Source organism: Sardina pilchardus, chromosome 11, assembly GCF_963854185.1.
Source record: "Sardina pilchardus chromosome 11, fSarPil1.1, whole genome shotgun sequence".
Classification (NCBI taxonomy): Eukaryota; Metazoa; Chordata; class Actinopteri; order Clupeiformes; family Clupeidae; genus Sardina; species Sardina pilchardus.
In genome coordinates this window covers 5,883,895-5,896,878 of record NC_085004.1, presented here as the reverse complement: position 1 = coordinate 5,896,878, position 12,984 = coordinate 5,883,895, and the positions used below count along the sequence as shown (strand labels likewise).

The 12,984-nt window shown below is 47.3% G+C and overlaps 1 protein-coding gene across 1 annotated transcript in view; it reads right to left on the bottom strand.

Moving 5' to 3' along the window:
• Positions 1 to 553: 553 nt before the first annotated feature.
• Positions 554 to 12,984, bottom strand: part of lingo2 (leucine rich repeat and Ig domain containing 2) — a 260,134-nt gene continuing 247,703 nt past the window's right edge. Inside the window, exon 5 of the mRNA XM_062549260.1 lies at positions 554 to 3,599. Coding sequence (XP_062405244.1) covers positions 1,743 to 3,587 — 1,845 coding nt within the window. The 5' untranslated portion in view covers positions 3,588 to 3,599 and the 3' untranslated portion in view covers positions 554 to 1,742. The remainder of the gene's footprint in view (positions 3,600 to 12,984) is intronic.

The following is a 12,984-nucleotide window of genomic DNA, read 5'->3' as shown; positions in this document are numbered from 1 at the left end:
TTTGTTCCCATGGCGACGCATAACCTGAAACAGGATGCTTTAAAGGGCACTTGGTTCAGCGAGAACTTATCTCATGCTACTTATCCAGACTCAAGCAGTTATGTCAAGAGTAAGATGTTTCAGAGGAATGATACCATTCATTGTTAAAAATGACATGACTTGCACCTTGTTGTGACCTGTGTGAAACCCAACTTGTAAGACATACTTCAATGAACTGATCAAATGTAAATGTAGGCCTACTGGTAAAGTACATGACACATTTGCTTGTCATAGCAGGAAAAGGCCCTATTTGAAGATCTGCTTCTGTGAAAATTGATACTTGATATCATTCCACCTTTTGTGATTTTTGCCTTTTACATGGTGAGGATTTTGTCTTTGAAATGAGAAAAGAGAAACTATAAATTACTCTTGACTGAAGAAGTCAATCTTTTCACAGTGTGTGTGAAAATTATACAGGAAATGGAACAGAAATAGGAGGAATTTCATATTATTTGCAGAATTGGAAGACCATCTTGTGAGATTTCTATTTAAATGGCAACATATGCAAACTGTGTACAAATTAATATTCTTTATTTCACATACATCTTATTATTTTTTTTCTTTTACTTTGAACTGGTCACAATCTAAATGATTCAACAACAAAATGAGAAACTACTACACAACAAAGTCCAAATTTCATTTTTGGGAAAAAAAGTGATGTCAATTTCACTCCAGAGATGAAGACAGTCAGTTTGACACCGGGAATATGTTAAGGGCAAAGGGTTAAAACAAAATATACAAGATGATGAAGTGATCCATGTGCAGCTTTTTTCAAACAACATGATATCAGCAATATCATTAAAAAGTATGCTCTATTCTTAAACAATTTCAGAGTATTCATCATTGTTTTGTTCACTTTAAACCTCAAAGCATTTGATAAATAAATTATCTTCATATTTTCATGACACCAACTAAAAATAGTATTCTTGAGGTGGGGGTGGGGACTTTGAGCAGGGCGGGAATTTAGGAACCTTACACACTCCTTCTAACAGATCCTTGCACACACCATTAAAGCCCTTTCTCTTTGCTTTGAACAGATTCCGATGTACAATATTGGCTTGATCATTGATTAGAGGGATGGGCAACAGTAAGTATTGGCTGATATTGTGTCCCATGGGTGTTGCAAGAGTAAATAACAAAACAAAAATATAAACAAGAAAGTGTGTTCGTACAAGTGTTTACATACATATACATAATAGGTCATTACGTACATATATGCAAGAGCATGAAAGGAGGAGAACATACTAGGAGCCAACGTTCCACTGCGGTGAGGAAGCATGGCGCGGGCCACAACAAATAACAGTAATACTTTTAATTACAAAGATCCTCTGTACATGATTCGGCCACGTCCTTGAGCTCAACCATTGTGGATTTCTGGTGGGTGTACAAAGTGTGAAACTGTAACTGTATCCTCTATTCATTTTCAAATATGCTGTGGCTGTCTCCTTGTAGTTATAGTCTATTTCCTTTCCCTCAGCCAGTGCATCAGGAATATGCTGAGGACATTAAACTGAACATCCACGACTTGAAAAAGTTTGGAGATCATCGTGAATGCCTGTGTGGCAGTTGATTTCTCCAGGGGTCCCCTTTTGTTCCCCCCCAAAATGCTCAAATATAAACCAAAAAATTCAACAAAGAAAAACAATTCCACAACTGCATAATTCCTAAATTGGTAATTCCTGTTATTCCATGTCGACTCAGTGTCAGATCATCTTCATGTTGAAACGGCGTGGGCCTGCACCTTGATCCGTGCCATCTGTGGAGCCCCCGTTGGACTTGGAGCGGGGCACGTACTCGATATCAATGTTGTTTTTATGCTTGCCTTTGCCCCGGCTCCAGACAAACAGCAGGAGAAAGCAGAACAAAACCACGCCTAGGAACGTGAAACAGCCCATCGCCGTGGAAACCAGGATGGTCTTTAGGTCCAGGCCAAAGGTCATGTTGGACGGCAAGGTTCCGTTGGCGGTGGCGTTGGCTGCGTCGGTATAGAACTGGGTCCTGTTGGCATAGAGCGAGCCCAGGTTTTTCACCGCCAGCGAAACCCTGACCGAGTCGTTGCCCGCCGTGTTGGAGGCCACGCACATGTACACGCCGCCGTCCTGCGCCTCGGCCGGCCGGATCTCCAGGGTGCCGTTGTCGTGGAGCGTGGCGCGGCCGCGGCTGCGGGTCAGGTGCTGGCGGCGCGGGGTCAGCCATGACACCACCGGGTTGGGCTTGCCCCGGGCACTGCAGTGCAGCAGCGCGCGCTGACCCTCGTCCACCGACACCATCTGGGTCTTGTTCTCGTCGATCTCGGGCTTGACGCAGGTGACGTGGTTGGAGTGCAGCGCCTCTCTGACCTTGTAGGGCCGGCCGCGGGGGGCGCCCTCTGCAGGGACGCACTCGGGCTGCGCCTCGCCGAACGACAGCGTGTGCGGCTTCTGCAGCAGCCACATCAGGCGGCAGTCGCACACCAGCGGGTTGTGGTCGATCTGGAGCACGCGCAGCGCCTCGGGCGACTGGAAGACGCCGATCTCCAGCGTGTCCAGCCGGTTGTGCGAGACGTTCAGCAGGCGCAGGTGGGACAGGCCGTGGAAGGCGTGCCGCGCGATGGCGCTCAGGTGCGCCCCGGCCAGGTGCAGCACCTCCAGCCGCACCAGACCCTGCAGCATGGCCTCGCCGATGTGCCGTATGGGGCTGAAAGACAGATTCAGGTGCGTCAGGTGCGTCAGGTGGCTCAGCGCGCGAGCTGGCAGCGCTGTCAGGTTGGTGTTGGTGATGGACAGAGTGCTCAGGTTCAGCCCGTGCAGAGCGCTGGCCGGGAAGGTGTCCAGCGAGGGCCAGTGGTCGATCTCCAGGTGCTGCAGCCGGTGAAGCTTCCGGAAGGAGTTCTCCTTCAGCGCACCGATGTTCAAGTAGCGCATGCGCAGGCTGATCAGGCCATGCAGGTGGGACAGCGCCTCCTTGGGGACCTCCGTGAGATTGCAGCGCTCCAGCGTCAGTGACTCCAGCCCCAGCAGGCCGCTGAAGGCCCAGTGTGAGATGTAGACCAGGTCATTATCGCCCACCTCCAGCGAGCGCAGGTTGCGAAGGTCCTGGAACATGTAGTCGAGCAGGATGACGATCTTGTTGTCGCTGATGTCCAGCACGGTCAGGTTGGTCATGCCTGTGAAGACGCCCTGCGAGAGCAGCTTGATGCGGTTGCTCTTGAGGCTGAGCGAGTGCATGTTGAAGAGCATGTTGAACGCGCCCGGCTCTACGTAGATGATGTTGTTGCCGCTCAGGTCCAGCTCCTCCAGCTGCGGGTAGGCGGCGAAGTCGTCCGGGTTGATGGCGTGGATGCGGTTCTTGCTGAGGTCCAGCACGCGCGTCTCGATGGGGATGCCGTCGGGGATGGCCGTCAGGCGCTTGCGGTGGCACAGCACCGAGCGGCTCTGGGCCGAGCAGTCGCAGCGGGCCGGGCAGCCCAGGGCGGAGCCCGCAAAGACCACCACCAGCGCCACACCCAGGAGCGGGTGCCAGCACGAGAGGGCGCTGTGCAGCATGACTCGACTCATACAGTCCACCATTCTGTCACGGCACTGCAGACACAGAGACAGAGAGGCAGAGAGAGAGAGAGAGAGAAGCAAAGAGAAGGAGAGAGAGAGAGAGAGGGACAGAGAGACAGAGAGGCAGAGAGAGAGAGAAACAAATAGAGAGAGAGGGAGAGATACAGAGAGAGAGAAAGAGAGGATGACAAAAAGAGTGTGTATAAGAGAGAGAGACACAATGCAACAGAGAGAAAGACAGAGTGCCAAAAGAGTGAGAGAGAATATAGAGAGAACACAGGACAGAGACAAGAATGAAAGAGAAAAAAAGAACAAAAGAGATATCCAGTGAGTCAGAATAATTATTTAAGCACAGCATAACAGATTATAGCATTGCCGATCTCCATAGAAAGAAGCCAACACAGCCTGGCATGGTTTTGGAAGCCCGCAACCTTCTGCTGTCTATTCATTTTGATTTGTCTTTAAGAATGTTTGCATAAGAATTCAACTAGAATGAAGGTCATCCCAGAGAAATAAATGTACAAAATCATGACTAAGTAAAAAACTGATGGTCAAGATTGAGATTGTTGGATGTTTAGACTGTTCCAGGTACTCACAGGACACAAAGTAAGAGAGGTCAACTATGTTTTTGTGTATGTACATACATCGTAAGGTCCAACTCAGCCATGAGAATGTTCTCTTTTGATGTCAGTTGAAAAGCACGCTGACTTTACACTCTCAAGCACCTCACCAAACCACTGAAAATGCCACCCGCATCTAGACACAATCCCTCTGTGGAGGTCAAATCAGACAAGCAATTCAGAGGGCGCAGACAGCAAATTTAATTTAAAAAAAAGCACTCAGAGGTTGGCGTTGGAGGGTTACGGGTAAACACTGAGGAGTTTAGGGTGTTTACTCTGAAGTCCATTAGGATGCCAGTGAGAGCAAACTCCACTCAGCCCTCCGGGAGGGGTGGACCTGACCTCTGCTGTCCATCCTGAGGGCTGACCACCAGACCGGCCTGATGTATAAAGTCTGGGTCATGTTGACTCAGGTCATAGATGAATGCACTGCTTGCGTGTGCGTGCGTTTGTGTGTGTGTGTGTGTGTGTGTGTGTGTGTGTGTGTGTGTGTGTGTGTGTGTGTGTGTGTGTGTGTGTGTGTGTGTGTGTGTGTGTGCATGTGTGTTTGTGTGTGTGTGTGTGTGTGTGTGTGTGTATGTGTGTGTGTGTGTGTGTGTGTGGGGTGGAGTGTGCTAAGAGCACAGAAAGTGTGTGGAGTCGCAGCTCCTGTGACCCCACGGCCTCTGCTAAGTTGTGCAGCTCTGATGACCATGGTGTGTGTGTTGGCCATCGATATGTGACGACATACCAGCTAAAGCCATCGCTCTGACTTCCCACGTCATGTAAACAGTAACGCGATATTTACAAGCAACAGTAGACAGCACTAAAATCTGAATGCAGGTGCTAGGTGTTAAAGAGATGGACATCAAATTAGTGAGATTACTACATGAGACTAAAACACATTATTGCATTCTTTTAAATGGCTACTGTAATGATACTGCAAACGTAGATGGCAGTGGTGGTAATGGATGATGATAATTGCCATAATGGCGAGGACAATGACAGAGGCGAAGGTGATGATGAGGGTGATGATGATGATTATGACGAAGGTGGTGGTGATGGTGATGATGATGATGATGTTAATGTTAATGTTAATGGTGATGATGACAGAAATGCAGAAGAAGTAAAGCACACTGGCAGACCACAGCACGAGTGGAAATGTTAAAGCCCTGCAGCCTTAATGGGAAAAACACGGAATGGGCCACCACAATCAGAACATCATTTAGGGCACTGGAGAGTGGTGTGATGATGTGTGGGACTGTGTGTGTGTGTGTGTGTGTGTGTGTGTGTGTGTGTGTGTGTGTGTGTGTGTGTGTGTGTGTGTGTGTGAGTGTGTGTGTGTGTGTGTGTGTGTGTGTGTGCGTGTGTGTGTGTGTGTGGCTTCACAGGCTAATGAGTGAGCCTGGGGTGTAAGTGCAACATTAGTCATTAAAAAAAAAAAAAACTTCACAAGGTGTCAAAACAAATCCTGAACGGATGAAATCAATTTGACGCTGGGCTATCAGTGGTCAGCACAAGTCAATCTGCATTCTGTATTCTGCTCTTCTACTTCCTTCTCAGTTCAGAATCCCTTTTTCATTTGAATATTATATTATAGTGATATGTGATGCACACAGATTCACAGAGACCACATTCTGAAGAACATGACAACTTACAACCATCTACAATGAAAACGGATCTCTAAATCACCACAGCTAACCTGACAATGCACTCACATTTGCTTTCAACCAAAACGTAATCCTCTCACTGTTTGTGCTATATGTGGAGAGTCTATTCCTCATCACTTGACTGGAACACAGGTGTTGATTATGGGGTGTGATTCATGTCCTAACTCTGACATGAGAGCACATGTACTGTACATATGGTTAGCACATGTTGCATAAAAGAATGCTGGAGCCATGTGCCATGCAGCCTGATCTTTGTTTTGAGTGAATAACCTGAAAGCGAGACAATCTCTCACTCTCCTACAAATGATAAAAAAATCACCCATACACACACACACACACACACACACACACACACACACACACACACACACACACACACACACACACACACACTCACACACACACACACACACACACGCACACACACACAGTGGAGGAAATGATAACAGGGCATCATTCTGTCGAGTGCCACCACTGCAGGTGCTCTATGAGACAGAAGAGTCCCAGCTCTCTGAGACACTAGCGGATAAATGGGCCACAGATCTGGCCCAGATGCCACTCATCCGGCCCGCAGCGCGGCCGCTCACTGGGACGCCTCTCCAACCAATCGGCCTCAGCCGCCTGGTGGCGAAAAAATAATAAAGGACTGTCTCCATGGAAACCAACTGGTCAGCTTCCCGGGACTCTATCTCTCTCACTCTCTCACTCACTCTCTCACTTCCTTTTTTGTTTTGCTTTTGTGTTTTCGTTTTAGTGATTTATTTGGAAAATGATTGCGAAATAAACACCATTTTGTTTTCCGTCCACACTCGCATCAGCCTGGCTGGACAGGCTGCTGGTGACCTTGCACTTACTCGCAAATTCTACACAAAGATCAGGTAGGGAAAGAACGCTGCTGTCACCACATCAAAGCACAGCAGAGCACAGCACAGCACAGCACAGCACAGCACAGCACACCACAGCACAGCACAGCACAGCACAGCACAGCACAGCACAGCACAGCACAGCAACAGCACAGCACAGCACAGCACAGCACAGCACAGCACACCACATCAAAGCACAGCACAGCACAGCACAGCACACCACATCAAAGCACAGCACAGCACAGCACAGCACAGCACAGCACACCACATCAAAGCACAGCACAGCACAGCACAGCACAGTACAGCACAGCACAGCACACCACATCAAAGCACAGCACAGCACAGCACAGCACAGCACAGCACAGCACAGCACAGCACACCACATCAAAGCACAGCACAGCACAGCACAGCACAGCACAGCACACCACATCAAAGCACAGCACAGCACAGCACAGCACAGCACAGCACAGCACAGCACAGCACACCACATCAAAGCACAGCACAGCACAGCACAGCACAGCACAGCACAGCACAGCACAGCACAGCACAGCACAGCACAGCACAGCAACAGGAGCAAGAAAATGACAGCACATTTGTGGCTGTGCCAGACTGATGGAACACCATTAGACATGTTCCAAGGACACACACCAAGGGCTCTACTGTGCTGCTCACAGTTAAAGAGCGCATATTTCCAGGTGTCAATGTACTTCCTCTTTAAAGTCCACTCTTATCCAGATGTACCCTGAGATTGGCTTGCACCAGGCACATGGACAGGGTCTTTGCCAGCTGACTGAGCTATTATGCAAAGATTCCACAGACACAGATCGAGCTCTGACGATAATAAGGAGAGAAACAAAATGGTGTTAGTGACCACGTTAACCTCTAGGGGGCAGAATGTGATCGCTGGGGTATCAAACATACTCAGCTCATTTGCCTATCTGCATCCAGATCATGCAAACCCAGCAAGACAAAACACCAAGCAAAGCACAAAGTAAAACACGTTCAATAAATAAATAGCTAAATAAATAAATAAACAGAAATGCAAACACAAAGCCTTACCAAATTTGAGAGGCTCCTCAGCTAATGGGAGCCTCCCATGGCTGCACTCTGCAACCTCCCCAGCAACCTCCCACCCCCTCCACCTCCTCCCACCCCCTTCATAGCCCCTTCTGGCTTTCACGAGAACCAGTGCTTCATTCGAGTGCTGCTGATCAAACTCATCTCCGAATGTTATTCAAAGAGTCACGGCGCAGACGCACCAAATGAAAGCGTCTGTCAGAGCAAAGCCACTGCATTATTCACTGTGAAGAGGGGAAATGATGGGGGCCTTGCATTTATTAGGCGAGAGATTGCACAGGCTCCACACCCCGCTCTGCAGAGCAAGGGAGGACGGCGTGCTTGATGCTTATTAATCGGCTGCGTGTTTTTCAACACCAAATCCTAATATAAGAGTTAGTGCTTAAGAGAGAAGAATCAATAGAGTCTGTCAGTGCTGGAGTGTGACTGGTGTTCTCTAACTCTCAGAGACTCCTTCTTTCTCCCTCCCTAATTTTCTTTCTCCAATTCTATCTCTCTATTTCTATCTCTCCCCTTCTTTCTCCCTGTACACACACACACACACACACACATGCACACAAGCATGCATGCACACACGCACACACATACACACACACACACTTGCACACATGCACACACACACACACACACACACACGCACACAAATGCAAACAGAGAGACAAGCAATGTTATTGGAATGTTAGCTCAGAGGTATACAAATACACAAAAATACAAACACACACACACACACAAACTGAGAACACACACACACACACACACACACACACACACACACACACACACACACACACACACACACACACACAGTACGTCTCTCTCTATGGAAGTCACAGTGCAGCACATTAGTTGGCCCCCACAGCCTGGCGCTGATGTCTGCAGACAGATTGCGGAGCAGTTTGGGGAAGAGCCCAGCCGCCTCCCCCTCAGACGAGTCGTGCACTGCACCAAATCTGACTGTGAAGGGAGTCATCAGACCCCACACAACCCCCCCGGCACAAACATTAGCAGAGAGGAAGTTTGGAAAACACACACAAGCTCAAATTATGTCAAATGTAATGTAATGCAGTCCTCTCACGAGTTTGAACAAGTTACAGAAGGATAGGGAGACAGAAAGAGGGAGAAAATGAGAGAGAGAGAGAGAGAGAGAGAGAGAGAGAGAGAGAGTTGTGTAAGGTAAGTCTTAAGCACATTACAAGAGATAAATAATTAGCATCTACAACTTCTATGATGTTCTAAGTTGTCATTTATCAACACTAAAATTAAAAAAGAGAAGGTGAAAGAGAGACAGAGCGAAAAGACATTTTGCTCTAAAGGGAAAAAAATAAGGTTCAGGAGATGTTGATGACATTGTCATTGAGTCAAGACAAGTAAAATGCTCAGTTGTTTAGTTTTGGACAGACAGAACTAACACTACCACTTTGAGGAAACCATGCAATTGCTCAGGACACTTTGAACCTGAACTTTCTTCACACCTGTCCTCCTCCTCTCACTCCACACAATGCAGGACACCTCAGTGGCAGGAAGCTAAAACAGCGTGAAGGTGACGACAGGTAATATCTCCAGCCACAGGTGCTCCAGTCTAATGGCTGCTCACAAAGACCAGCTATTTCTCATCCCTTTTCAAAAGCAACGCGTCCCTTTTCCCCAGACAGGACAATTATGTGCAATTCAGTGCCCATGCTCCATAGAGAGAGGGCTTGCTGTGGTATGTATCCATTTCCCCCTTACTGCCTGTTTACAATTTAAAGATACCCATGCAGTTTGGAGCTATACATAGTCTAGTGTGACCTTAGAGATGGGGCAGCACACACATGTCTGGCATGGACCATACGCCCCCATCTTGTTAGCGTGGCTACTCTCCCATGGCCTGGGGAAGAGCCTGTCATCATGCTCTCTGTTAGCCAGGCTCGGTGGGGGGGGGGGGGGGGGGGCTCTAATGGCGTCTGGGTCCTCAAAACACGTCAGAGCACTACATTCATGAAAGTGCCCATACAGTATGAGCTACATTACATTAACCCATCAAAGTCCACATCTGGCAGTCCACATCTCTAAGGTGACTGAGTTTATTCACGCCCTTGAGGTGTGTCTGGACTTGTGTTTTTTTTTACTAGTGCATGTCCTTGTATACGGTGTAGGGTAATATATAAATAAACGGTGTATAGCTTGTTATCACCAGATGCAGATCAAAAGAAAATGCGTGCAGGCACGCAGGCACGCACGCACGCACGCAGGCCTGCAGGCACGCAGGCACAATCCACCCAAACCACCTCTGTGCGCGAGAGCCGGAGGGACTGATTCCCAGGCTTGGTGTCTCACAGAGCAGAGAGTGTGTGAGCGCACTGGTGTAGTGACTGACTGTCATCACACAGCCATGATCCCGTCGGCCCCAGTTCCCCGGCACACGCCACCATGGGACAGAGCTTCATCTTTAATGAGTGCCACTCACTCACTCACTCTCTCTCGCTTTCACTGCACTCACAAGAAAAGATGGAGGGGAGAGAGAAAGAGAGATATCTCACTAGACAGACAGTCTGTGCCATTCTCCTATCTATAATCCAAGGCTCATGGAAAGTCTTGCATGTTGTGACTAGTCTGATGATATCAGCCCCCCCCCCCCCCCCCCAGCACATCTGTTGAGATTATTATTATACAGGAAATGATGCCTGCGTGGCACGGTAACTGTCAATATCGTCAATTAGGTTTAATACTGAGTCCTTACTCCCTTGCTGGGGACTGGTTGTTAATCTATTCAACGTTAGGCCTGCACACAATTCTTTTCTCTCTCTTTCTCTGTCTCTCTCCCCGTATGCCAGGAGAGGAAGCCGTGATGAGTTTTGCATGGCTGGGTTTTCTTCTCCTGCTATAAAGTGAATGAACAGGGACAGACTGCCTATCTCGGTGTAACAGAGCGAAGTTTTACAAGTTTGTCTTTTTTTCCACCCTCTCCCTTCTCTGTGCTCCTCCATTAGACAGGACTGTAAGCTGCTGTGAGGAAGAAAACTTATCAGGAGACCCCCCCCCCCCCCCCCTCCCCACACCGCTCCCTTCTTCTTCCTGTGTTTGCCTGCTGGAAAGCCATACAGGATATTGAACCCTAAAGGACGCAGTACTCCCAAATCTATGTGCTCATGGAGTCCCCTGACACTTGTCAGTAATGGTTTTTGGGGGGATTTCTTCTCTCCCTGCCCTGATGTTGTGTTGGGGTTCTGACTGTTTTTTGGGCAACAGCACTTTGTACGGTGGGGCGGAAGCCGGCTTACGGAGCCACTGAACCCTCTCCAAGGGCCTCTTCCCATTTTCTGGTGTTTGGCCAAGTAGTTTTAGGATTTAGATAAGAACTTGGCCCCTGTGCAATCGACCGGCGTGCGAAAAAAGCCATTTGTGAAATTGCCATGTGCCCCCATATCTCCTTTCCCTCAAAGGCTTGTCAATCTGTTTGAAGTGACCCAGGGGCAAAGATCATCCCCACGTAATGTGATGTTTTTTCCTCGTTCCGGCTGGGTCCCGGTGGAGTGCCGGGATTTTCTCCTGCATTTGATGTGTTTACCGCTGTAATTAACTTCACTAGCCCCCATTTCAAAGTGAGGTCTAAACAGGGACGTAACCTGACACGCAAATTGCTAGGCGTCAGCCGTCACTCACATAACTCCAGTTATGCGGCTGAGCTGCCAATGTGGGAGCAAGTTTGGCTGAGATCTACATCCAATCATTTCACTCGGCGATCCATGGATAGGAAAGAAAGATGCCAGCATGCAAAATGATTTCAGGATGTCAAAAGATGAACTAAATATGACAGTAGGGAGAACTAGAAACAGACTGTTGCACCTCCCTCTGCATGTATATAAATGGTGATTTGGTAAACACGATAGCGGTTTGCTTAAATACATGAATGTCAATGTTCTGTCGTGAATTTGCAAGGCAAAACACATTCATTAAAATGCATTATACATGCCACAAGGGTGTCTAATCACACACTGCTGGCATGGTCAGTGACAACTTAATCATGGCTGATTTGGACTGATGTTTCATAGCATACACAGTTTCTTACTCTAGTTTGAGTAGAGCACTCTGCCAACACCAAGAATATCCCAGACAAGACCATATGCAATCTAACATCTGACATTTGTTACATACCAACGGCAATTCTGCTCATATAGAGAAAAGATAGTCAAAAGAATTGGAGAAATAATTCAACTCACCAACAAATCACCAACCTAATATCTGATCACTGACTGCAGCCTTCACCAGAAGTATTGGATAATTTTTGTGCTTGTTTGATTTGGTTGCAGCATTGAAAATCTATTCTAACCTACAGTATTATCATTTATAACTAGCATAACTATGTAATAGGATGTTATAACTGTCGTAATCCATACATTAGCTATTACAACAGATGCCGTTTGTGTGTTTACACTGGCATTCCTAGTAATGTAGGGCCACTGGGAACATATTCACATATTCACTCAATAAATAAAGAGTTGTAATATCCATTTTAGATTAGGGTGCTGCAGTCAAGCTTAGAGGAGCCTTGGCAGCTTTCCACACCCATCGCTGTGCAACATCACCAAAGAGCAAAGTACCCTGTGCCAAGTACGTACGTTTAACTCTCAAACATTACCAATAGTGATGCACATTTATCATGCGCAATGTAAAGCCATTTCAATCCTGTAAACCTATGACCTGCTACGACGTGTTTGTGTTCACAATGACCTAAGGTTAAGTCCTATGAACGTATCCCAGGAACACTAGCAGAACAAGATTCATAAGTACTTTAAATTGCAAATATGTGTCACTTAAGAATCATAATGCTTTATCACCCCCTTATATCACAAAGAAAAATAAAAGATTAGAAGTTATTAAGTTATCATCTCCCTTTAATGAGCTCTATATTTTCTAATGACACTACCCTAAAGGGAAGAGGTAATTAACGGGCAGGTTACAGCAAGGAGAGAGAGAGCAATTAACCCACCATTTATTAGTGGCTGTCTGCATATAATCACACAGAATGGTTTAACGAGAAGACCCACAATCCTGTAGGGTTTCTTGTTTTATCTCTTTTTGGGCTGATTTATTTACAAAGGGCTTTCTTGGTATGAAATGGGCTACAAATCCACAGTGGCCACTTCATCTAGACATCCTCTTTCAAAACGTTTATTTGCCACATTCACAGGCATGTCTCTTTAGCCTGTGAAATCCTCTCCACAAAGCC